Source organism: Salvelinus namaycush, chromosome 2, assembly GCF_016432855.1.
Source record: "Salvelinus namaycush isolate Seneca chromosome 2, SaNama_1.0, whole genome shotgun sequence".
Lineage (NCBI taxonomy): Eukaryota > Metazoa > Chordata > Actinopteri > Salmoniformes > Salmonidae > Salvelinus > Salvelinus namaycush.
Genome location: NC_052308.1, coordinates 50,868,641 through 50,896,591, shown reverse-complemented (window position 1 = coordinate 50,896,591; position 27,951 = coordinate 50,868,641). Strand labels below are relative to the sequence as shown.

Below are 27,951 nucleotides of genomic sequence, written 5' to 3'. Positions count from 1 at the left end.
AAACTATGGAATAACACATATGAAATCATGCAGTAACCAAAAAAAGCGTTAAACAAATCTAAATATAGGTTACATTTTAGATTCTTCAAAGTAGCCACCCTTTACCCCGATGACAGCTTTGCACACTCTTGGCATTCTCGGAACCAGCTTCATGATGTAGTCTCCTGGAATACATTTCAAATAACAGGTGTGCCTTGTTAAAAGTTAATTTGTAGAATTTCTTTCCTTCTTAATGCGTTGAGCCATTTAGTTATGTTTTTGACAAGGTAGGGGGGTATAGAGAAGTTCGGCCTATTTGGTAAAATACCAAGTCCATATTATGGCAAGAACACCTCAAATAAGCAAAGAGAAAGACATGAAGGTCAGTTAATCCAGAAAAGTTCAAGAACTTTGAAAGTTTCTTCAAGTGCAGTTGCAAAAACCATCAAGCGCTATGATGAAACTGGCTCTCATGAGGACCGCCACAGGAAAGTAACTTTTGACTGTTACTGTATATTGGTACTTTTTGTATATTGGCATTTCACACTTCTGTACAACATAAATGTTACAGTGTGCCTGAGTTTACGTGTGCTTCCAGGTCATTCTAAGTAAGTGCTTTACATACAACTCTGTTCTGTCCGATTATGCAGTTAACTTGACCTAGTTTACCTCTCCGCAGTCATTGTGATGTGACACCTCTGTACAGGTGCCAAGGTGTTGAGACAGAGAGAGAAGCAAAGAAGTCGGGAATTCTTCTGTGCTTTCCCAGGAAACTATGTCATCCGTCAAGCTCTTACTAACAAACAGCCATTTTGACTGACGAGGAAGAAAAAACGGGTGTAATTTGACTGTTGTCTGTCAGTGGCATCCCTTATGGTGCATTCTTACACTGTATCAACCTCGTCAGCTCTCTCCGACTTGTAGCATGCCTGTCTGTCAGCCTGTCTGCCTGTCTGTCCGGCTGTCAGTCTTTTTCTCTGTCAAAAACTCCATTCTTTCCTAAACCTAAATCACTCTGTGAACTTTCCAAGTACGATAATTATCCCCCTGCTCTTTTGGCCCAAATTTGAGTTCTGTTCCAACTTTTAAGTAAGTCAGTGCCCGAGGCATGTTGCTTTGTCCATCACCCGCATACTTCCAATGCTTATTCACTGTTGTTTCCACAGGAAAGCTGACGGCGAGGACCTTGAGTGACACCCTTTGCCAGGGAAGAAAACCCTCTCTTTACAGAGTCAAGTAAGTAGTGCAGACATTTGCAAAATATACAGTGCCTTCAGAAAGTATTCATACCCGTTGACTTATTCCACATTTTGTTGTGTTACAGCCAGAATTCAACATGGATAAAATAAAAAAATCTCACCCATCTACACACTATACCCCATAATGACATGTTTTTAAAAATAAAAAGCACATTTATTGAAAATGAAATACAGAAATATCTCAAAATCACAATCAACTTGACAGAGTTTTAGGAATTTTTTAAAGAATAATGTGCAAATATTGTACAATCCAGGTGTGCAAAGTAGAGGTCGACCGATTATGATTTTTCAACGCCATACCGATACCGATTATTGCAGGACCAAAAAAAGCCGATACCGATTAATCGGACGATTTTTTACATTTATTTGTAATAATGACAATTACAACAATACTGAATGAACACTTATTTTAACTTAATATAATACATCAATAAAATCAATTTAGCCTTAAATAAATAATGAAACATGTTCAATTTGGTTTAAATAATGCAAAAACAAAGTGTTGGAGATGAAAGTAAAAGTGCAATATGTGCCTTGTAAAAAAGCTAACGTTTAAGTTCCTTGCTCAGAACATGAGAACAAATGAAAGCTGGTGGTTCCTTTTAACATGAGTCTTCAATATTCCCAGGTGGGAAGTTTTAGGTTGTAGTTATTAGAGGAATTATAGGACTATTTCTCTCTATACGATTTGTATTTCATATACCTTTGACTATTGGATGTTCTTATAGGCACTTTAGTATTGCCAGTGTAACAGTATAGCTTCCGTCCCTCTCCTCGCTCCTACCTGGGCTCGAACCAGGAACACATCGACAACAGCCACCCTCGAAGCAGCGTTACCCATGCAGAGCAAGGGGAACAACTACTCCAAGTCTCAGAGCGAGTGACGTTTGAACGCTATTAGCGCGCACCCCGCTAACTAGCTAGCCATTTCACATTGGTTACACCAGCATAATCTCGGGAGTTGATAGGCTTGAAGTCATAAACAGCGCAATAGCTGCTGGCAAACGCACAAAAGTGCTGTTTGAATGAATGCTTACGAGCCTGCTGCTGCTTACCATCGCTCAGTCAGACTGCTCTATCAAATCATAGACTTAATTATAACATAATAACACACAAAAATACGAGCCTTTGGTCATTAAAATGGTCGAATCCGGAAACTATCATTTCGAAAACAAAACGTTTATTCTTTCAGTGAAATACGGAACCGTTCCATATTTTATCTAATGGATGGCATCCCTAAGTCTAAATATTGCTGTTACATTGTGCAACCTTCAATGTTATGTCACAACTGTGTACAATTCTGGCAAATTAATTACGGCCTTTGTTAGGAATAAATGGACTTCACAGAGTTTGCAATGAGCCAGGCGGCCCAAACTACTGCATATACCCTGACTGCTAGCACGGAACGCAAGAGAAGTGACACAATTTCCCTAATTATAAGAAATTCATGTTAGCAGGCAATATTAACTAAATATGCAGGTTTAAAAATATATACTTGTGTATTGATTTTAAAGAAAGGCATTGATGTTTATGGTTCGGTACATTGATGCAACGACAGTGCTTTTTTCGCAAATGCGCTTGTTAAATCATCACCGTTTGTCGAAGTAGGCGCATCGATTATATGCAACAGGACACGCTAGATAAACTAGTAATATCATCAACCATGTGTAGTTAACTAGTGATTATGTTAAGATTGATTGTTTTTTATAAGATACGTTTAATGCTAGCTAGCAACTTACCTTGGCTTCTTGCTGCCCTCGCTTAACAGGTAGTCTGCCTGCCACGCAGGCTCATCGTGGAGTGCTATATAAGGCAGGTGGTTAGAGTGTTGGACTAGTAACCGGAAGATTGCAAAAACGAATCCCCGAGCTGACAAGGTAAAAATCTGTCGTTCTGCCATTTAACCCACCGTTCCTAGGCCGTCATTGAAAATAAAATAAAAATAATAATAATAAAAATAAAATAAATCGGCTAAATCGGTGTCCAAAAATACCGATTACCGATTGTTATGAAAACTTGAAATCGGCCCTAATTAATCGGCCATTACGATTAATCGGTCGACCTCTAGTGCAAAGCTCTTAAAGATTTACCTAGAAAGACTCAAAGCAGTAACTGCTGGCAAAGGTGATTCTGTTCACTCAGGGGTGTGACTTGTTAAGCACTATTTAATTTACTCTTGAACTTATTTAGGCTGGTCATAACAAAGGGGTTGAATACTTATTGACTCAAGACATTTCATAAAAAATTCTAAAAACATAATTCCATGTTGACATTATGGGGTATTGTGTGTAGGCCAGTGACACAAAACCTGAATGTAATATTTATTTTTATTAAGGCTGTAACACACTGTATTTTCCTTTAAAGAAATAGCAGGTATTTAACGTAACTTAAACAGAGGAATCAAATCAAATTGTATTTGTCACATGCGTCAAATACAACAGGTGTAGGTAGACCTTAGTGAAATGCTTACTTACATGCCCTTATCCAACAATGCAGTTTTAAGAAAATACCTAAAAAAAAGTAAATGATTAAAGAGCAGCAGTAAATAACAATAGCGTGGCCATATACAGGGGGTACTGGTACAGAGTCAATTAAAGTGAATATGTATAGATAATAGAGAGTAGCAGCAGTGTTCCAGGGGGGGGGGGGGCAATGCAAATAGTCTGGGTAGCCATTTGATTAGTTGTGCAGGAGTCTTATGGCTTGGGGGTAGAAGCTGTTTAGAAGCCTCTTGGACCTAGACTTGGCGCTCTGGTACCGCTTTCCATGCGGGAGCAGAGAGAACAGTCTATGACTAGGGTGGCAGGAGTCTTTGACAATGTTTATGGCCTTCCTCTGACACCACCTGGTATAGAGGTCCTGGATGGCAGGAAGCTTGGCCCCGGTGATGGTAGTTCGTACGGCCCAGTACCTCCGTAGTGCCTTGCGGTCGGAGGCCGAGCAGTTGCCATACCAGGCGGTGATGCAACCCGTCAGGATGCCCTCGATGGTGCAGCTCTAAAACCTTTTGAGGATCTGGGGACCTATGCCCAATCTTTTCAGTCTCCCGAGAAGGAATAGGTTTTGTCGTGCCCTCTTCACGACTGTCTTGGTGTGCTTGGACCATGTTAGTTTGTTGGTGAGTGGACGCCAAGGAACTTGAAACTCTCAACCTGCTCCACTACAGCCCTGTCGATGAGAATGGGGCGTGCTCGGTCCTCGTTTTTCCTGTAGTCCACAATCATCTCCTTTGTCTTGATCACGTTGAGGGAGAGGTTGTTGTCCTTGCACCACACTGTCAGGTATCTGACCTCCCTATAGGCTGTCTCATCGTTGTTGGTGATCAGGCCTACCACTGTTCTGTCATCAGCAAACTTAATGATGGTGTTAGAGTCGTGCAGTCATGAGTGAACAGGGAGTACAGGACGGGACTGAGCACGCACCGCTGAGGGGCCCCCGTGTTGAGGATCAGCGTGGTGGATGTGTTGTTACCTACCCTTACCACCTGGGGCGGCCCGTCAGGAAGTCCAGGATCCAGTTGCAGAGGGAGGTGTTAGCTTATTAATGAGCTTTGAGGGCACTATGGTGTTGAATGCTGAGCCTTAGTCAATGAATAGCATTCTCACATAGGTGTTCCCTTTGTCCAGGTGGGAAAGGGCAGTGTGGAGTGCAATAGAGATTCCATCATCTGTGGATCTGTTGGGGCGGTATGCAAATTGTAGTAGGTCTATGATTTCTGGGATAATGGTGTTGATGTGAACTATGACCAGCCTTTCAAAGCACTTCATGGCTACAGACGTGACTACTACGGGTCGGTAGTCATTTAGGCAGGTTAGCTTAGTGTTTTTGGGCACATGGACTATGGTGGTCTGCTTGAAACATGTTGGTATTACAGACTCAGACAGGGATAGGTTGAAAATGTCAGTGAAGACACTTGCCAGTTGGTCAGTGCATGCTCGGAGTACACATATTGGTAATACGTCTGGCCCTGCGGCCTTGTGAATGTTGACCTGTTTAAAGGTCTTACTCACATCAACTGCGGAGAGTGTGATCACAAAGTCATCCGGAACAGCTGATGCTCTCATGCATGTTTCAATGTTACTTGCCTCGAAGCGAGCATAGAAGTTATTTCGCTCGTCTGGTACGCTCGTGGCACTGGGAAGCTCTCGGCTGTGCTTCCCTTTGAAGTCTGTAATAGTTGTCATGCCCTGCTACAACCGACGAGCGTCGGAGCCGGTGTTTTACGATTCGATCTTAGTGCTGTATTGACCCTTTGCCTGTTTGATCGTTCATCGGAGGGCATAGCGGGATTTCTTATAAGCTTCTGGGTTGAGTCCCACTCCTTGAAAGCGGCAGCTCTACCCTTTAGCTCAGTGCGAATGTTGCCTGTAATCCATGGCTTCTGGTTGGGGTATGCATGTACAGTCACTGTGGGATCAAACTGGTTTTATCAAATGTCATACTTTGGCATTATGATTAAGTGTTGAAATTGGAATCGTATAAAGCCTTTTATCACTGTGAAATCATATCTCAAGTTATTTATTGCCCTTTTCATTTCTCAGTGAATATGATTTTTTATTGGTATTTATACATGTTTCTCTGTTTCTTTTATTTGTTTTCTCCTCTAGGGACGCTAAGACTCCATATCAGACTCTTCCTTCATCTGCAAGTGAGTGTTGTTGAGGTTTTAGTCATCATTGTCTTACGTTAGATAGCACGTTGATTTCGCCTGCACTGATCTGTCTTGTATCTTGCAACGGGTAATAGGATAGCTCAAAAGTAGTTATGCTACAATGTGCTGTCTACCATTTGAAAATATTACCAAGGTGACATCTGCTGAACCCCATTTCTGCATCAAAACTGTCTGAAATAATATAATCTAAAACAATTAATATGCCAAGAATGTTGATGCTTTTGTGGTGAGGAAGTCTTAGTCGCTCCATTTTACATATAGCTAAGAACTATAGTGCTTCAATGAGCAGTATTTCTGAAGTTTGACTATGGCACAAAAGCTAGCATAATATGTCCAACATTAACGTTAGCTTGCTAACTTTAGCTGAGGCAGTCACTGAAATCATCTTTGACTGCAACGATGCTGCTAACCAACCAGCTACCTACTGCACACACAAAGTAGCTAGTAGTGCTAATGCTTACAATATTATGAGTTTTCATGAAGCAGCTGTTCTTCTGCCATGAGTCATTGCAGTAGCCTCCGGAGTCAGCTGCTGACTGTGCTCAGCTGACCTAACGATACGATCGCGGAGAAACATGCTGATCTACGGGCTGATTTCTGATAACAGTCAGTCCCTCTTAATTGTGGGGCTACATGTCTACAACTTCAGGGTAATTTAAACAGGCTAAGCAAGCTTTTTATGTAAGTGAAGGAAGAGCTAGCTAGCTAACTGTGTCAGTAAAGTAGCTAACTACAACAGTTAGCTACACAGCTGATCAAGTCACAGCACTGGTGACCAGAATTTGTGCCGCAGATCGCCACCTGCTTTTTTTATATTCATATGCAAACTATTAAATCACTGCCACAGCGTTTGTAATAATTTAGCTTGCTAGTTATTTTGTCTATTTCATGGAGAGTCATACGAGAGTGCAGTGATATTGTGAAATTTGGAACTATGTTTTACTTTTTTGAATTGTCAATATTCAGAGTTCCAGGTCCTACAAGACAGATCGGTTGAGGGACGAGCGTCCTGGAGGAGTGACGACATCTGATGTGTGACAATTCTTAGTCATAGCTTAGCATAGCATAGGCTAAGCAGCCAACATGGCAATTTGGACAATACATATAGTCCCCATGTTGCTTAGCAACTTACCAGTCTTTAATTCCTCCTTCTAGATCAGCTGACCTAAGAGCTGTCATGGCGGCGTACGGACAGACCCAGTACAGCCCTGCCCTCCAGCCTGCGGGACCCTACACACCGTATACATACCACACCCAGGGCTACAGCATGCCCTCATACAGTAAGTACCGTCATATCATTCAATACGGGGGTGAAGAGGTGGGGATATGGCTGTTTAAAAGTTGTCTTGAAAGTATGGCATCTAAGGCACCGTGAATAGGAACAAACAACTCCACATCCATTTACACCAGGGTCTCAAACTACAGGCCCACAGGCCAAATGTGGCTCGCAAACTGATTTAATGCTGCCCGCATTTTACAACACACCCAGTTTTACACCATGTCCCTCTGTAAAATACAGTGTAACCAGTTTCAGTAACTGAATCCAGTGTAGATCATTTATCTCCTTATGTCCTTTCCTCTGCAGACATTAAGACAGAAGATGGCCTCAGCCACTCTCCAGGACAGAACAGTCTGCTGAGCTACTCCAACTTCAGCAGCACTCCCCCCAGCCAGGGCCTCTACAGCTACTCCACACACGGTCAGTCACACACACACACACACACACACACACACTAGGGTTTAATATCGGTAACCGGGTTACCAAGTTTTACTGGGATATCCTGCCCAAACCCACTCTCGTTTCCCGAGATAAATAATGTTGAGAAACTAGTAAATTATAATACATTATTGAATGAACAGCCTGGGAAATGGAACTGTTAAATTATATGCAATGTCTAAATCTGACTTCTCTGCTTTGCTATCTGCATAATTAACGCTCAGTGTGAGTGTGTGTGCTGTTGTAGCCTACCGTTTTTACTTGCACAAGGTCGCTGCGTCCTACTGGTTCTCCTACCATGCCATTGCAAACAGATGTAGGCCTACAGGAAACATCAGATCAGAGCTAAAAAAAAAGGATGGCCATAGCCTACCCTCCCCAAGAATCCCTTGAACATATCACAACTGGTGAGAGGATATGCCGAGAAAGAGAAGAGCAAATTAGCTGATGGAAAAATACAAAATTTACATGTGTGACATATAAACTCTCTGGCTTCATTCATAGGTTACATTAGACCGGTCATCACAACGCTAGCAGCCTACCATATTTACTCAACATAAAGTCCCCAATAGAAAACATCATTTAGGCCACTTGCATGGCTTCTATAAATGTTTATGCTTACTATATGCCCACATAAAAAAATACTATGGTATGCTATAAATACTATAGTATAGTGTTTTTTATTTTTAATTATTATTTTATTTGTTTTTTCTAATATATATACCGTAATTTCCGGACTATAAGCCGCTACTTTTTTCCCACGCTATGAACCTCGCGGTTTATACAATGACGCGGCTAATTTATGTTTTTTTTTTTTTTTTTCACAAGATTCATGCCGCCAAAAAACTGAGCACCGTAAATCGAGCGCGCTCAAACTTGCCATCATTCTGATTACGGTAGTCATTTTGTCACCCTCATCATGGCAAAGACACGGAGAAATGCATATGATGCAGCTTTCAAGTTGAAGGCGATGGATCTGGCTGTTGGAAAAGGAAATAGAGCTGCTGCACGGGAGCCTTAATGAGTCGATGATAAGACGTTGGAACTGTGCAGATCCGACTGAAAGCCATAACAATCGCCACCGCAATGAAGTTTGACTTTCTTGGTAGGCTACTGTTTACTGCTATTTATTTTTTATTTTTGTTACAAGCCGTGTTTCGTTAAAGCCTATTTATTTTTGTTACAAGCCGTGTTTCGTTTAAAGGCTGTGTAAAGTTCATTTGTTTCAATGTACCGGTAGGCACTTGCGGCTTATAGACATGTGCGGTTTATTTATGTACAAAATACATATTTGTAAAAAATTCAGTGGGTACGGCTTATATTCAGGTGCGCTTAATAGTCCAGCAATTACGGTATATATTTATTTATTTGTAAAATTTTACCCCCTTTTCGTGGTATCCAATCGCTAGTAATTACTATCTTGTCTCATCGCTACAACTCCCGTACGGGCTCAGGAGAGACGAGGGTCGAAAGCCATGCGTCCTCCGAAGCACAACCCAACCAAGCCGCACTGCTTCTTAACACAGTGCACCTCCAACCCTGAAGCCAGCCGCAATGTGTCGAGGAAACACCGTGTACCTGGCCCCCTTGGTTAGCGCGCACTGCGCCCGGCCCGCCACAGGAGTCACTGGAGCGCGATGAGACAAGGATATCCCTACCGGCCAAACCCTCCCTAACCCGGACGACGCTAGGCCAATTGTGCGTCGCCCCACGGACCTGCCGGCTGCGACAGAGCCTGGGCGCGAACCCAGAGACTCTGGTGGCGCAGCTAGCGCTGCGATGCAGTGCCCTAGACCACTGCGCCACCCGGGAGGCCCCATAGTATAGTGTTTTTGCGGACTTTACTGTAGTATTCACTGTAGTGTTTTTGCAGACTTTACTGTAGTATTTACTATAGTGTTTTTGTTTTATTATATTTCACATCGAAGTGGAGGCTTTCTCCTTCAGGAGACCTACTGGAGAAATACTGAAAGAGCAAATTTTCCATAACCTTTAGGTAGGTAGGACTGAGGTTGAATTGCGATATAGGGAGGGGAATGAGCAGTGTACACTGCATTCAGAAAGTATTCAGACCCCTTGACTTTTTCCACATTTTGTTACATTACAGCCTTATTCTAAAATGTATTAAATTGTGTTTTTTCCCTCATCAATCTACACACAATACCCCATAATGACAAAGCAAAAACAGGTTTTTAGAAGTTTTAAAATTAATTTAAATAACACAAAACTGAAGTATCAGACCCTTTACTCAGTACTTTTTTGAAGCAGCGATTACAGCCTTGAGTATTCTTGGGAATGACGCTACAAGCTTGGCACACCTGTATTTGGGGAGTTTCTCCCATTCTTCTCTGCAGATCCTCTCAAGCTCTGCCAGGTTGTATGGGAAGCATTGCTGCACAGCTATTATCAGGTCTCTCCAGACACTGAGTGTATAAAACATTAGGAGCACCTGCTCTTTCCATAACATAGACTGACCAGGTGAAAGCTACAGTATGATCCCTTATTGATGTCACATGTTACTGTAAATCCACTTCAATCAGTGGAGATGAAGGGGAGGAGACAGGTTAAAGAAGGATTTTTAAGCCTTGAGACAATTGAGACATGGATTGTGTATGTGTGCCATTCAGAGGGTGAATGGGCAAGACAAAAGACTTCAGTACCTTTGAACGAGGTTTGTAGTAGGTGCCAGGCGCCCCGGTTTGAGTGTGTCAAGATCTGCAACGCTGCTGGGTTTTTCACAGGTTCCCATGTGTATCAAGAATGGTTCACCGCCAAAAGGACATCCAGCCAACATGACACAACTATGGGAAGTGTTGGAGTCAACATGGGTCAGCATCCCTGTGGAATGCTTTTAACTGTAACGTCCTGACCAGAGTTCTTATGTGTTGTGCTTGTTTTAGTGTTGGTCAGGACGTGAGCTGGGTGGGCATTCTATGTTGTGTGTCTAGTTTGTCTGTTTCTGTGTTCAGCCTAATATGGTTCTCAATCAGAGGCAGCTGTCAATCGTTGTCCCTGATTGAGAATCATATATAGGTGGCTCGTTTTGTGTTGGGATTTTGTGGGTGGTTGTCTCCTGTGTCAGTGTTTGTGCCACACGGGACTGTGACGGTTAGTACTTTTGTTGTTTTGTATTCTTGTCTAGTTTTCATGTCATTAAATTATGGAAACTTACCACGCTGCACATTGGTCCTCCGATCCTTCTCGCCTCTCCTCGTCTGAGGAGGAGGACGACTTAGACTGCCGTTACATTAACACATTGTAGAGTCCACGCCCCAATGAATTTAAACTGTTCCGAGGGCAACTCAATATGAGGAAGATGTTTTGTACAGTCATTGAATGCTTTCAAATAGCACTGTTGGTTTTCACGGTAATACCAGGATGTCTGGTAATTTCTCAAACTTTTCTCGGGAGGAACAATGTGTTGATTATCTGGAAAATATTAAACCCTAACACACAAAAACACACAATTGCCCAGCACTAGGTGGGAACTGGTGATGCTTGGAGCCAAAGTGCGCTGCTCAGACCACTGCGCTACGGCAGTTCAGAATACTCTAGCAAGCCGTGAGAATACTTGATGATACTTGATGGTATGAGGTCGGTAGTTTTGCAGATCCTTCCCCAAACCATAGCCCTTGCCTTAACCACTCTGAAATAATGCCTAAACTGTTAACCTTTGAATTGTTTCTGTTTTAACCCTCTAACCAAGCAGCATGAATGGGTAAAAAATAGACGTGCATACTTCGAGTTTCAAATGGAAACAATGAGATCTTGATGAATACAGACAGACACACAGATGATTGCATGCACACAAACCCAAATACACACACATACAAGGTCAGTACTCCACCTCTCGTTGTGCCTTTCGCTCTGATCTCTTCGCTACTTTACAAATGGCTAGCCATCCTACCCTCTTTCATTCCTCCTTACTGTATCCCTCCCTCTATTTCTCTCTCTCTCTCTCTCTCTCTCTCTCTCACACACACACACACACTCACTTTACCTCTCTCTTTTGCTGAGATCTATCCTTTTTTTCTATGGCCAGTCCTTTCTCTTACAGAGCCTTACAAAAGTATTCACCCCTCTAGGCGTTTTTCCTATTTTGTTGCATTACAACCTGTAATTTAAAATGATTTTTATTTGGATTTCACGTAATGGACATACACAAAATAGTCCAAATTGTTGAAGTGAAATGAAAACAATAACTTGTTTCAAAAAATAAAGAAAGAAAGAAAGAAAAGTGGTGCGTGCATATGTATTCACCCCCTTTGCTATGAAGCCCCTAAATAAGATCTGGTGCAACCAATTACCTTCAAAAGTCACATAATTAGTTAAATGCAGTCTACCTGTGTGCAATCTAAATGTCACATGATCTGACACATGATCTTAGTATATATACACCTGTTCTGAAAGGCCCCAGAGTCTGCAACACCACTAAGCAAGCGGCACTATGAGGAATAAGGAGCTCTCCAAACAGGTCAGGGACAAAGTTGTGGAGAAGTACAGATCAGGGTTGGGTTTAAAAAAATATCCAAAACGTTGAACATCCCACAGAGCACCATTAAATCCATTATTTAAAAAATTGAAAGAATATGGCACCACAACAAACCTGTCAAGAGAGGGCCGCCCACCAAAACTCACGGACCAGGCAAGGAGGGCATTAATCAGAGGCAACAAAGAGACCAAAGATAACCCTGAAGGAGCTGCAAAGCTCCACAGTGGAGATTGGAGTATGTGTCCATAGGACCACTTTAAGCCATACATTCCACAGAGCTGGGCTTTACAGAAGAGTGGCCAGAAAAAAATAAGCAAACATGTTTGGTGTTCGCCAAAAGGCATGTGGGAGACTCCCCAAACATATGGAAGAAGGTACTCTGGTGAGATGAGACTAAAATTGCGCTTTCTGGCCATCAAGGAAAACGCTATGTCTGGCGCAAACCCAACACCTCTCATCACTCCGAGAACAACATCCCCACAGTGAAGCATGGTGGTGGCAGCATCATGCTGTGGGGATGTTTTTCATCAGCAGGGACTGGTAAACTGGTCAGAATTGAAGGAATGATGGATGGCTCTAAATACAGGGAAATTCTTGAGGGAAACCTGTTTCAGTCTTCCAGAGATTTGAGACTGGGACAGAGGTTCACCTTCCAGCAGGACAATGACCCTAAGCATACTGCTAAAGCAACACTCAAGTGGTTTAAGGGGAAACATTTAAATGTCTTGGAATGGCCTAGTCAAAGCCCAGACCTCAATCCAATTGAGAATCTGTGGTATGACTTAAAGATTGCTGTACACCAGCAGAACCCATCCAGCTTGAAGGAGCTGGAGCAGTTTTGCCTTGAAGAATGGGCAAAAATCCCAGTGGCTAGATGTGCCAAGCTTATAGAGACATACTCCAAGAGACTTGCAGCTGTATTTGCTGCAAAAGGTAGCTCTACAAAGTATTGACTTTGGAGGAGTGAATAGTTATGCACGCTCAAGTTTGAAGTTTTTTTTGTCTTATTTGTTTGTTTCACAATAACAATATTTTGCATCTTCAAAGTGGTAGGCATGTTGTGTAAATCAAATAATACAACCCCCCCAAAAAACTATTTTAATTCCAGGTTGTAAGGCAACAAAATAGGAAAAATGCCAAGGGGGTGAATACTTTCGCAAGCCACTGTACCTCCCTCCCTCTCGCTTTCTTTTTCTCTCTGATCTCTCCATCACGATGTGGCCCTCTGACTAGGAGCCCAGTGAGTGGGGTCCTGTCATTTCCAGGTGGGTGTCCGTAGCAGTGCCCGTCTGTCCTCCTCCGCGCCTGTTCTCCATTAGCTGCGGTCTGGGTGCCTGGCGTCAGCAATCTCTCTCTCTCCTCTCTGGAGGTCAGGCCCCTTCATCCCCACACACCCACACCACGGCCCGGCCCGAACCAGCACGCTCTTGTGTGTGTTTGTGTGTGCGTCCGTGTGTTCCACGTGTGTGTGTCTGTGCTCCACACATTCCCCAGTTCTTCGGCACCCAAAGCATGCTTGGCTCAGTAGGACTTGATGGCTTTCAAAGCAGCGTGAAATTGACCTTGCTCTGTCAGAGGTTAGAGGTTAAGGTGCATGTTGTGGTGCTGGGAGGGGAGGCTAATGAAGGAACTGCATGGACTTACTGACAGGGGAATGCAGGGCCACTGTTAACATAGTCGTATTCATGAGTACGCACTGTAGCAATGGAAAACCGAAATGAGCGTTTTTAATTGGGCAAGTTCAGTTTTCTTCTGTTTGATCCTAATGAATACGACCCAAAAGAGGAGACTCAAGATAAAAAAAAACTTGAGAGATGAGAATATGGCCCTATAGCAAAGCAGGTTTATAGAATCCACATTGATCTTCAAAGAGTTTTGTATATTTGTTATATTTATATTTGTCTTGCTCTGTATTTTGTAGCAGATTCATAAATCTAAGCTTGGACGAAATGTCAGTCTGTTCCAGCTTCAGCCAGCTACCGTTGTTGTCAGAAAGTAAGACTGAAACACTGGTATTCTAACAATGGAATACATGGGACGACTCTGCTTTCTTTCATGTGTTTCAGTACAGGTAAACAAAAACCTAGAGTGGCTTGAAACAAACTCCCATGGCAACTCCATGTACAAGACCACCAGACCTTTCATCCCATATACACACGCACACACACACACACACACACACCACACACTACACTACAAAGGACAGACCAAATCAAAACCAGAAACTCCACTGTTTATTTGGAGACCTTCTGGTTTCTTTGTGTTGCTTTGAAGACTATGTTTTGTTGTCCTGGGAGACTCCCGGGTGGTTCTGGGTAGTCATTCATCTAAGGTTAGGTTTTGGGGTGGTGGGATGGAGGGAAAGAGGGGATGTTGAGGGGTAACAAACGAGTGTGGCTGGGGAAAAGAGCCCAGAGGAAGGCATTCCTTCAGCAGACTTGATAACACTGATGGAGTAGCTAGCTAGCACACCAGGCTTCCCCCCCAACTGCATTGTTCTTGTTGGGACTCATAAATCAAGCGCCATACGCCCTGGAGGCGTTGAGGCAAGTCAATGTTTGAAGGCCATGTTGTGAAGCTACTTCTGTGATTCATGTTGAGTTGATTACATTACAGTAGGTGTTGTTTCCTGCTTATTCCCTTCTTATTCTGAAAATCTTCCAACCGGGATTTTTGGAAAACCTGTGAATTTTACCAGAAGGTTACCATAATTTTAGGGCTAATGCTGTCTCACGATCCACTTAGTACACATCGTTACAAATGCATAGCCATGCCCATTAATGAGGGGTAATTGACTGATATACTTGTACGATAGGTGTGCAATTTCTGTTGAGTTACGTTTAACTGCCTTGCGTTCTTAACTTTGCCTGTTTTATTTCCATTTGTGAAATTTATTGGTATTACAATACCAATAAAAAAAATTCAATGGAGCTTTCAATGCAAGTCCAACTTCTGTAAATGTCAGTCAATGTGAGTCTGTTTTTAACGTTGGTTTAATGTTGTTTTCCAGGTAGCAGTATTTCTTCTGGGATTTTCCAGGGAGCCAACCCCAGCACAGGCTCAACTCCATTCAACCCCACACAACAGGTCAGTACAGGATGTAATACGCACACCATTATGGACGACATCTTTTATACAAATAAAAACAGCTCTCGCAGTACAAAATGTTTCCAAATGGCTGGGATGGCATTAAATGGGTTTGGAATACTGCAACATACAATAGAATGTGCCACTCATTTGGCTTCAGTGATAGCCTCTTTCATGACATGGTAGATATATATTTTTTATAAATCTGTGAAGAAAGAGAAGCCCAATATGTGATCATTTGTAATATGTATTTTTCTTTCATACATCTTATGAAGTGTTTAATATTCATCCTATTCCCTCTGTCAGGACTTCTCAGCGTACTCTAGCTACAGCCAAAGCCAGTACTCGCCATACTACAACACACACTACAACAGCCCGTACCTCGCAAGCAGCAACATCAGCCCTAGCGCCATCACCACGCCCATACCCTATCAGCATCCAGAACACCCTGCCGTGGTGCCCAATCACAGCCCTGAGTCCCACCCAGGTACAGATGGTTGGCCCGCCTCGTCTCTTTATTTGAGAATGATTTATTGTCCTATTAACATTCTATTTATCTTTCTGTCGTATTCTTTGGTGTTTTAGACATTTTCATTGACGGGATGTGTGTGTGTGTGTGTTCCAGGAGAGTACCATCCGCCCCCTAGCCCCCCCACCCCAGGGAAAGAGCCAGAGGGGGTGCCAGCCAGACGGAGCTCAGACGGGAAACTGAGGGGCAGGAAAAGAGTCAGTGACCCACAGCCCCCCCTGGACTCAGATATAGAGGTAATGTTACAGTCCATGGAAGTCACAAACACGTGCACACACACACACATCCCGTCAATGGTAGCCATTGACACAGTGAGCTACAGTATGACCACAGACACTATAGACACATAGGCACACAACAGACATACTGTTATTAAAAGGTAAGAACATAGGTTACTGACAGTTAGACAGCTGGTTTAAAGGGAAGTTGCACTTTCATAACTGTAAAGAAATCATCAGTAGTGTCATTTATTGACCTCGCTCAGTAAAAGTCATAAAAGATTGCACAACATTTACAAATAATGGTAGAACAGTTTAGTAGCTCTTGGTGGTCTTTTATGATTTTCCAAGTCATTTTTCTACTGATTGATCAGTTTGTATGTGTGGCCCGCACTGTCATTTTCTCTTCAACGTAGAGATTATGTTATTTTTCTATTTGGCTAAATATGTCTTTGTCTTATTTTCCAGCGTGTGTTTGTGTGGGACCTTGACGAGACCATCATAATTTTCCACTCTTTGCTCACAGGGAGCTTCTCCACACGATTTGGCAAGGTATAAAAAATGGACTTATGACTTAAAACACTCTCTCCCATATCACTCTTCAAATTAAATAACCCTGAAAGTATTTGACGGTATATGAAAGTATTTAAACTAATCCTTGATAGAGTTGCAAAGCTACTGGTAATTTAACAAAAGTTAGTGGAATCATCTGTAATTTTGGTGAATAACAGGTCATTTGTGGTCATTGGGTCATTTATACTTGAATAAAATGTAATTAGCATAACATTAGCATAACATATTCTTATTTTGTCATTTGTATATACAGTGGGGGGGGGGGTTTCTTGTAATTTTACCCCCTTTTTCGTGATATCCAATTGCGATCATGTCTCATCATTGCAACTTCCCAACGGGCTCGGGAGAGGCGAATGTCGAGTCATGCGTCCTCCAAAACATGACCTGCCAAAACGCGCTTCTTATCACCCGCCCGCTTAACCCAGAAGCCAGCTGCACCAATGTGCCGGAAGAAACACCGTTCAATTGACAACTGAAGTCAGCCTGCAGGCACCCAGCCCGCCACAAGGAGTTGCTAGAGCGCGATGAGCCAAGTAAAGCCCCCCCGGCCAAACCCTCCCCTAACCCGGACGACGCTGGACCAATTGTGCGCCACCCTATGGGACCCCTGGTCACGGCCGGTTGATCGAATCCCAGGCTGTAGTGATGCCACAACACTACGATGCAGTGCCTTAGACCTCTGCGCCACTCAGGAGGCCTATTTGTATATATTTTATATTTGATACGGCCAGAGATAATTAGACACCTGTGATAATCTGAAGTACCCAAAAAGGCCACTAGATGTAATCTGATCAAATAAAAATACAAACTTGAAAGTTACCAAAATTCTTGTGGTTTACTAGTAAACTTAAAATGTTTCCAGTAATATTCTCTCCCTTTGCAACCCTAATACTTTAACCCTAATAATAAACTATGCAATATCAGTTAGGGGTGAATCCTAACTTCCAGTGGAATTGTGTGCGTTGATGTCAATGGGACTAAATTAATATTCTACTGGAAGTTAGGATTCACTCCTTAAAGCCTAACTTTTTAAGAAGTGTTTTTGTCCTTTGCTCTCTCCTTGACTTTTCACACGCTTGGTGTTTTCCTTCTGTGCCCTCTTGTCTCTTTATATAATCCAGGGGACTTGTTTGGCCAACCCACGTCCCACTGTTTGATTGACAGCTGATTAACCTTTACATAATAGACAGGCAGCTGATGAGGGCAACAATAGTCATGTTTCTTTTTTTTGGCCACAACAGTGTTTTGAATTCTCACGGTCCCGCTGCGGTTTGACACGATGTAAACGTGGAGTTGGAGAGAGAGAGAGCCAGAGGGGGAGAGAGTAACAAGTATTAGGCCTAAGCGCTCCACCATTTCAGCACTCCGTTGTTTCTTTTTCAACATATTGTCGGGGAGAAAGGAGAGGATGGAAGTCCTGACATTTGACTGATGTGCCAAATTCCTGATTCCACCCACCCAGCTTCCCCGCTGAAATGGCAAACTTCAATCCGACATGCTCTGACATCAAAATGTAGACATGCCAGAGAGAAAAAAGGTTTTGGGTGGGGGGGGGGGGGGGGGGGGTAGAATCCTCAAATCCCCCAAAAAGATTCCGACCAAAGGCCTAGTGGGATTATTTACGAGCCAGGAATTGGTTTTCAATTAGGTAGGAGTGAGTTTGATATGTCTTCTCACAATAATGCTCACTGTCAGGCAATGACCAATGTTTATGTTAGCTTAGGTTTCCCTATATTAAAGAAACAGGATCCCAACTTTTCTTTAAAAAAAAAATTATGCTGTGTCTATACCAGACAGACTATATTGTAACTCCTTCCTTATGACAGTCATTGTATCATGACCAAACTCATTGAGGTAAACAAGTGTTTGGCCTGTGTTCAGGCAAGCAAGGGAAGCCTGGACCCAGGAAGGGGTAGAAAACAAATGGTAGTGATGAAAAACTGTTTTCACTGCCTTTGAAAAACCAAGGTAAACTCTAGAGCACATGAGGATTTTATTCCCTACATTATTGGTCCAATGGCATTTTATTTATAATACGTAGGCTATAGTGCCCGCGCCATCTCTCTCTTGCTCTCTCTCTCTTTCTTAGAGTGTGAATTTCCTCTATGCGTAAACGATTTGAATACAAAAGTCCACCACTGAAGGCATCAGTGAAATTGTCTGGATTTTGGATGTTTTTGTGCTTTATGATATTTTCTTGTTCTCTGTGAATTCCTGCCTGTAATTAGCAAGAAGAGTAAGCTGGACCTCTGTAATTGTTATTGCTACCTCCCACCGCATTGAAGAAGACTTAGCAGAGAGTGTGATTACGGATAATTATCTCTATTTAAACTAAACACTCCCTCCCTCTCCTCCACCTCCCCTCATTCTCATCATCCCAACACTCTCTTTCTGCCCCCCTTTCTCCCTCGCCCCCTCATTCACCAAATCCACTTTGCTGTGGATCAATTGGAGGTGGGAGGAAGGCTGTCATTTTTCCAAATCTAACACTCCCCTTTGACTGATGCCTCACTCCTCCAATTTTGTCACACTGCCAAGTTGTAGAACCACCACTACAGCCACAGTGCCAGTACAGTACAGCACACAGCCACCTGCCCTGCTGGTGCCCAGCCACTCCCCACAACAACAATGTACTGGACTGTTTTCTGACAAACTGTGATTTCTCTGTTCTCTGCGGAAGATTTGTAATTCTCCCATCATTAGAAAAGCGTATCTTCTTCATTCCTGAATTCTTCAATAACTGTGTGTGCTTGCGTGCGTGCGTGTGTGTGTGTGAGTTTGTGCGTGCGTGCATTTGTACATGTGCGAGTGTGTGTTGTGTGTGTGACAGAAAGAAAGAGGTAGAGAGAAAGAGACAGAAACAGAAAGAGAGAAAGAGCAGGGTGCAGTTTGGTGGAAAGAATGATTGACAGAAAGGTAATCAGACTTCCTGCTCAGGTGATAGAACCTGTCCTGTCAATTTGAGAGAAGGGCTGCCAGTGTCTTTAGAAGGCTGTTTGGACAGGGAGAAAATAATGACTGTTAGGGGGGTTGGAGTTTAGAATGGCACCTGGCGCACACGCGACCCAAAACAAGCGCATCTACAAGTATTTCTTCTGATTACAGTCTATATACCATAGCGGTATACAGTTGAAGTTGGAAGTTTACATACATTTAGGTTGGAGTCATTAAAACTCGTTTTTCAACCACTCTACAAATTTCTTGTTAAAAACTATAGTTTTGGCAAATCCGTTAGGACATCTACTTTGTGCATGTCACAAGTAATTTTTCCAACAATTGTTTACAGACAGATTATTTCACTTATAATTCACTGTATCACAATTCCAGTGGGTCAGAAGTTTACATAAACTAAGTTGACTGTGACTTTAAACAGCTTGGAAAATCCCAGAAAATTATCGCTTTAGAAGCTTCTGATAGGCTAATTGACATAATTTGAGTCAATTGGAGGTGTACCTCTGGATGTATTTCAAGGCCTACCTTCAAACTCAGTGCCTCTTTGCTTGACATCATGGGAAAATTTAAAGAAATCTGCCCAAAAAATTGTAGACCTCCACAAGTCTGGTTAAGGTAATTTCCAAATGCCTGAAGGTACCACGTTCATCTGTACAAACAATAGTACGCAAGTATAAACATCATGGGACCACGCAGCCGTCATACTGCTCAGGAAGGAGATGCGTTGTGTCTCCTAGAGATGAACGTACTTTGGTGCGAAAAGTGCGAATCAATCCCAGAACAGCAGCAACGGTCCTTGTTAAGATGCTGGAGGAAACAGGTACAAACGTATCTATATCCACAGTAAAACGAGTCCTATATCAACATAACCTGAAAGGCTGCTCAGCAAGAAAGAAAGCGACTGCTCCAAAACCGCCATAAAAAAGCCAGACTACAGTTTGCAACTGCACATGGGGACAAAGATTGTACTTTTTGGAGAAATGTCCTCTGGTCTGATGAAACAAAAATAGAACTGTTTGGCCATCATGACCATCGTTATGTTTGGAGGAAAAAGAGGGAGGCTTGCAAGCCGAAGAACACCATCCCAACCGTGAAACACGGGGGTGGCAGCATCATGTTGCGAGAGTGCTTTGCTGCAGGAGGGACTGGTGCACTTCACAAAATAGATGGCATCATGAGGAAAGAAAATGATGTAGATATATTGAAGCAACATCTCAAGACATCAGTCAGGAAGTTAAAGCTTGGTCGCAAATGGGTCTTCCAAATGGACAATGAATGGCATACTTCCAAAAGGTGTGGCAAAATGGCTTAAGGACAACAAAGTCAAGATATTGGAGTGGCCATCACAAAGCCCTGACCTCAATCCCATAGAAAATTTGTGGGAAGAACTGAAAAAGCGTGTGCGAGCAAGGAGGCCTACAAACCTGATTCAGTTACACCAGCTCTGTCAGGAGGAATGGGCCAAAATTCACCCAACTTATTGTGGGAAGCTTGTGGAAGGCTACCCGAAACGTTTGACCCAAGTTTAACAATTTAAAGGCAATGCTACCAAATACTAATTTAGTGTATGTAAACTTCTGACCCACTGGGAATGTGATGAAAGAAATAAAAGCTGAAATAAATAATTATCTCTACTATTATTCTGACATTTCACATTCTTAAAGTAAATTGGTGATGCTAACTGACCTAAGACAGGGAATTTTTACTAGGATTAAATGCCAGGAATTGTGAAAAACTGAGTTTAAATGTATTTTGCTAAGGTGTATGTAAACTTCCGACTTCAACTGTATATTGCCTCTTATTTTCCTCTGCAATTATTTTAATCTAATTCCTGTCTAGCAAGCAAGCTTCACTTGGGAGAATACTAAATCCATTTCAACTAACCATTGTTGGATCCCTGAGAGATATCCCTGATGCTAGCTGGCTAAAGAAATTAGGGGCTTTTGTTATTAGCAAAGTTATTAGATCATAGGCTATTTACTCACCTCACTTTAATCATGTCCATGTAAGCTTGCTACTGTAACTACCAAGGCGCTTTCGCTCTGTGTCAGAGACATGATGGGGGTCCAGTCCGTCCAATTAGCATGTGTTGTGAGTGTCACTATTTTCACAAAGATGCTGTAGGGAGTAAGACATGCACTACTGGCTCACAGACTGGGCAGAACCGAGTGAATTGATTACCCATCCTGTGGGCTAGGGAAAAAAATATAATTATGCCAAGGCAGCTTCGTAGCAAACTCTCTGCAGCCCGGTACCCGTCCGGGGCCCAGTAGTAGGGAAACCCTGTGTTAGATAATCAGACTAAACACTTTGTCATAATTACATACCAAACCTCTTATGACATCTCAGTCAGGTCTATTCAACTGAACTTCAATTCTATCTGTGTGGATATGGAGTCAAGTTCATTTGCTATTTGAAGCTTGGTTGTGTCCTGCTGATTCGACGGTGTGTCGTGCAGAAAATCAACATTCATTATATATTCATACATCCTTTACCACTGTGCCAAACGTCCTACCTGTTTTATACCCAATAACATCAAGAGAGACAACATTTTCTTTCCTGAGATGAACAATGACCTATGTAAGTAATGTTACGAGAGTAAGTCCTCTTAAACACATGTAAACAACTGGTTCATGAAGGGGCGAAACCTAACTTCCACTTTAGTCAATGTTTCACCTAGTTATGCATTGGTGTCAATGGGAGAGTAGATGAAAACTAAGTACATCCTTGTATAAACAGCTGTATTGAACTTTGTAATGTCTTTGTGTCTCCTGGCAGGACTCATCCAAGGCAGTGTCGCTGGGGCTGTGGATGGAGGAAATGATCTTCAACTTGGCCGACTCACGGCTATTTTTCAACGACCTGGAGGTGAAACTCATTTACCTAATGGATTAGATCATATATTATCCATTCCTTTGCTCATTATCCATCCTCCGTTATCCATACTGTTGCTCATCCATCATCTAACATTCACATTTGTGTTTATAATCTATCATCCATATTTGTGCTTATTATCCATCATTGATCATCCATACTGTTGTTATTATGAATCATACATACATCATCCATCCTCTTTATTATGCATCATCCATAACATTGCTTATATCCATCATCCTCAATTGATACTATCAGTAGGGCCAGGAGTTTTCCCAGGATTTATGTGACAACCCTCATGACAATATTACAAAAGATTCCCTTTCATATTTTTAGGGTTACTCTGTCATATTCTCAAAAGGTTTGAGTTGAAAGCCTAACTGTTTAAGTGGGCTAGGGTTAAACTTGAGCATTTTTAACATCATGAACAACAGGTAGGTTTTTCTCTGTGCATTCCACGGCCTTGTTCTAACAAAGACCAGGCTTAAATTTGGTTTGTGGTGAGAAGGAACACTGAGTTGTTAATTATAGGTGTGTGTCTGTCTCTTAAAGGGAGATTAGTTGTGGGGAGGAGGAACAGCTGAGGGGAAGAAGGCAGAAAAAGCAGTTTTCAAACCCGCTTTTTAAGTTCCTTCTATTTGTCAGCTTCTGTTGTTAGTTCCCAATACAAACAGTAGACTAGTGTCGGCCATCTTTGTTAGTCATATGCTGTGGTTGATTTATGAAGGAATTTTCCTTCAGGTTTGTCAGCAGCTAATAGAGCGTCAATAGATGCCACAGGCTGAGTAGCCTGTACGCGACGAAGAGATACGAGCTAGGAAAAGCTCTATGATAACCAGGTTATAGAGAAACATGCTTTTAGAAGAAATGGAGGCTAATTTAACTAGCTCCAACAATGTGGTGGTCTTGTGCTATGAGAATAGCCTAAAATCTGCCATATGTCACTGTTCATTTTGCACGTCAGATATGTACTTGTCCTTACATGCCAATTCATGTCATTAAAATCACTTTAGTTGGAGAGGTGTTGAAATGACTGCTGCGGGGTCTAGAGCTGCCTATAAAAAAAACTAGCTTAGCCTATTGCGTTCTGTGGGTCGTGTTATCGATTCCCTCTGTGTCTGTGGGAGCTGGGTCGCAGCATTGGGAGAGTGTCAGGGGAGCATTGGGGGAATGAGGGATGCTGATATGGAAGAGTGTGATGAGTTAGCGTCTTCCTGTGTCTCAGTCCGGTGTAGCTGTGTGAGCGAAGAGATTGAAGTCAGTAGTTACTGAAGTAGGTTTCAGGGGATAAAAGAAGGGAAGAAATGAGAAGAGCAGATCAGAAGTGGAGATTCAAAGGGATTTGGTGGAGAGGAGGTGGGAGGATAGTGCATGTATTGTATAGTAGCATCATGGGAAATTCGTTTTTAGGATTTGTTTGAGGAAGCTACTTTTTGCACAGTAGTTCACTACCCTGCCTTATATCTACTATAGACCTTACTTCCAATATATCAAAAGTCCAGAAATCTTAATAATTTAATAATAATACATGAATACTACACAAAATACTGTTCAGTGGATCTTGTTTTTAGTGGGCATATATCTGAAGGTTCTTTGGCAGTTGGCAAAAGGTGTTGATGTGGTGTAAATCTTAGTGGGGTTTATTAGTGGAGTGTGGTGGTGTCAGGTAGAGCTGGTACGCTCCCATATTCCAAGTAATTTTTTTTCGTCTTCTGGCGCCTGGATGTCCCAGCAGCCTATTTCCGCCTCCCTGTTGTCTTTTGTTGAACATGTTTTATTTTGTTCTATCGTTCCCCTAGGCTCCCTTAAGAAGAAACCTGCCTGTGCACAGCTCTGAAACGGATCTCCCTCTCTAATATATCCGCTTTCTTTCCCTCTCTAATATATCCGCTTTCTTTCCCTCTCCTTCCCCAGGAATGTGACCAAGTTCATATTGATGACGTGGCGTCAGACGACAATGGGCAGGACTTGAGGTACTGTACAGGTTTTCCTCTTGAACTCAACTCGGCCTCACACTTAAACCAGCACTGAGTGGGTTTAGTAAAGGAGGAGGGTATGTTGAAAATATGTCCTGCTCTCTTTCTTGAAAACGTCTCCCACTGGGCACACACACTGGTTGAATGAACGTTGTTTCCTCGTCATTTCAGTGAAATTATGTTGAACCAACGTGGAATAGACGTTGACTTGACATCTGTGCCCAGTGGGCTGTCTCTCTCTCTGTCTCTGTCCCTTTCTGTGTGTGTGTGTTTTTCTGTGTGTGTGTTTTTCTGTGTGTGTGTGTTTTTCTGTGTGTGTGTGTTTTTCTGTGTGCGTGCGTGTATGCGTCTCTCTCTCTCTCTCTCTCTCCATGGTAATTTAATAACAGTATCATCATTCTTCAACGTCTCATCAGAACAGTACTGTCATTCTCTCGGTCTGGCTTATTCCAGACATTTTACTACATAAATTGATGAAGAATTTTAGGATAGATTTCAAAGAAATAGTTGAAAAAGTGCAAGATGTTGCTCAAATGCCTATGTGTATTCCTTACCGTTTAAGTGCTTTTGGACATGTTACCCTTTTCCACACAAAAATATTTATGAACCTCATTACATTGGATTCGCAAACTGCATGTTCTCCCACTTAAATATAACGCACTTATAATATTGATGTATTCTATATTCAATTTGTTTGATTTATTGTGTCAATTATACTGTTAGCTATTGGTCTTAAATCCAAAGGCCTCTCTCTCTCATGGTTGGCATCTTTCTTCTTATTATTGGTCTCTTTTTTTTGTTGCATAATGCATTAATCCATTATTTCGTTACCTTACTTCAGTTATTATATTATACTAGGCCTACTCCATGTAACTACAGGTTCTGGTCTTAGGCACTGGTCAAATCCCACCAAACATCAACTAAATGTATACATTGATTAGGCATTAGCCATTGGCATGCTTCTCGCTCATGCTTAGCTCTCTCCTGGTTGTTGTCTTGCAGCATGTATAACTTTGGCACGGACGGTTTCCAGAGCCCTGCGGGTGCCGGCACTCTGTGCCTGGGCTCAGGTGTCCATGGTGGGGTGGACTGGATGAGGAAACTAGCCTTCCGCTACCGGAGAGTAAAGGAGATCTACAACACATACAAGAACAACGTGGGAGGTGGGTTCTGACAGGAGCTAGAAGAGGGGTGTGTGTGTGTGTGTGTGTGTGTGTGTGTGTGTGTGTGTGTGTGTGTGTGTAAAATATTCTCTAGCGGTTAACTGATATACAAATCACAATGTAAATGTAATTTGTTCATTCTGTATAATCATGATCATAATAAATAATGAACATTGCATCTTCATATACTGCTCAGCTATCAATCTGTGTTTTGTTTTTGTATACCAATCTATGATGAATAATGTGTTAATGTGTGAATGTGATTGTGTCAGGTTTGGTGGGCAGTCCCAAGCGGGAGGAATGGCTGCAGCTGCGGAGGGAGATGGAGGTCCTGACAGATCTGTGGCTGACCCAGGCTGTCAAGGCCCTGGCCCTCATTAACTCCAGGTCAGGACACACCCCTTCTCAAGTGCCTAGCTACTCTATGGTGGAACTATTTAGAAAATAATACACAATGTAAAGTGATATTAGCCTATGTAATCCATAAAAATGAAACGGACAGTACTCCAAATGTATTGACCATTCATGTTTTGCATGGTTAATAAATATAATAAATAAGTATTGAAATTAAACCTGGAGCTCAATAGAGCTACAGTATATTCACAACCAGGAAATATTGACAAGACTAAGATCGGGAGCTGAAATACCCGTTGGCTGGTGTTTTTTTCCTTGTTGTCACTCTTTTTTTGTCCCATTCAAACTGACACAATGCAATTATCGTACTTGTTTGAACATGACACACATATTGACATCATGTGTTGACATCTCTCTGTTTCCAGACCAAACTGTGTGAATGTGCTGGTGACCACCACCCAGCTGATCCCAGCCCTGTCCAAGGTCCTGCTCTACGGTCTGGGCTCAGCGTTCCCCATAGAGAACATCTACAGTGCCACCAAGACAGGTGAGGTAGCACACAGCACTCAATATGGCGTAGCACACTTGTCAGGGTTAAAAAGCGCAAGTCATTGTGTCAAGGAAGGAATATTATATTTACAGTTGGGCTGATTGTGCACAGATAGTAGTACCCGACAAAAAATGTTTCCCAACCACGGTGCGAAAACTATCTAGTACTAGCAGACTTTGGTTTTGTGCGATCCTTGTTTATGTTTGTGAAATTTTTATTAAAAGGGTTATTTAAACACGTATTTGTTAACACTTACGTTTAACACTTTTAACGCTTAATTTGTAAACAATTTGAACACTTACATATGTTTAACACTTATTTGTTAACTGTTACTTTTAAACACTTAACATTTTTTAAAAGTAACACAACACTTATTTTCCAGGGAAAGAGAGCTGCTTTGAGCGTGTGGCCCAGAGGTTCGGCCGGCGAGCAGTGTACGTGGTCATAGGGGACGGAGTGGAGGAAGAGTCTGTAGCCAAGAAGGTGAGACGCACATGTAACCAGGAAAAAGGGGTGGGGGTACACAAGATATTACCCCCTGCCTTATTTTTCATGCTAGGAAGTCAGATTAAATCGAATATGCACCCACACATTATTTGACGCGTTTGCTTGTTATTATTTGAAAAAAACAAAATAATGTTTATATCCTGCAGGTTGAAATTGTGTTCGGTATTATTTTGACTGAACCCTCTCCAACACTAAGATTGTATTAGCTCGCCAAGCTTAGGCGAGCTAATACAACCGAACAATAATAGCCAGCTAGTTACATTAGTCAGTGTTCAGCTAGTTACATTAGCTACCTAGTTTAGCCAGTGTTCAGCATTTAAAACATTTCTGTTTGTGTCTTTCAGTATCTAGTTTAGCCAGTGCTCCACATGTTAAACATGTCCTTTTGTACCTTGCAGTAGCTAGTTTAGTCAATGTTCTAAACATGTCTGTTTGTGTCTTGCAGAAGAACATGCCTTTCTGGAGAGTGTCGTGTCGGCCTGACCTCGAGGCTCTAAGTCATGCACTGGAGCTGGACTACCTCTAGTGGGCGCTATAACAATCCCATCATGCCTTTAGCCAGTTCCTGCCTGGTGATGCCGCTTCCTGTCCAATGGACCAATTGGGTTGAGGGCGGCGACGATTCACCACCACACAAAAGCAAAGAATGACGGACCAATCTTTGTATCAGCAGGGAATCGCAATTGTTACTGGAAATTTTACATGTGCTTTCACACGTTCACACAGGGACTTTTACATGTGAAAGGTATCCCACTTTGGAACTTTAGAGCGTTGCACTGAAAATAATGACCAAGGTCAGGGATGGGCAACTGGTGGCCTCAGCAGTTTCTCTTGTTATGTCAATTAGCCCATATCAGCTCAAATGTTTTAGATTGGTAAGTTCGTCTAGCGGTCAGCTATCTAAACCAGCAATCATGGTTTAATTACCGGCCCGGGGGCCACCATTGATTTTGTTAGTCAGTCTCACTCAGATATCATATTAAATACTGCAAACATTTCTCTCCAGCCTATGGCAAAATGTGTAGAATTACAAAAATGTTGCTGTAAAA

General features: G+C 42.3%; 1 protein-coding gene across 1 annotated transcript; it reads left to right on the top strand.

The window, feature by feature from the left end:
• Window positions 1–7,087: 7,087 nt before the first annotated feature.
• LOC120026505 (eyes absent homolog 2-like) lies at window positions 7,088–27,428 on the top strand. Its single transcript, XM_038971391.1, has 13 exons — window positions 7,088–7,190; window positions 7,496–7,609; window positions 15,130–15,206; window positions 15,513–15,693; window positions 15,832–15,971; window positions 16,422–16,505; window positions 22,257–22,346; window positions 24,267–24,325; window positions 25,331–25,491; window positions 25,764–25,878; window positions 26,271–26,392; window positions 26,778–26,878; window positions 27,348–27,428. Exons 1-13 carry the CDS (start codon window positions 7,088–7,090, stop codon window positions 27,426–27,428), a joined length of 1,428 nt encoding a protein of 475 aa, XP_038827319.1.
• The last annotated feature ends 523 nt before the right edge of the window (window positions 27,429–27,951 follow it).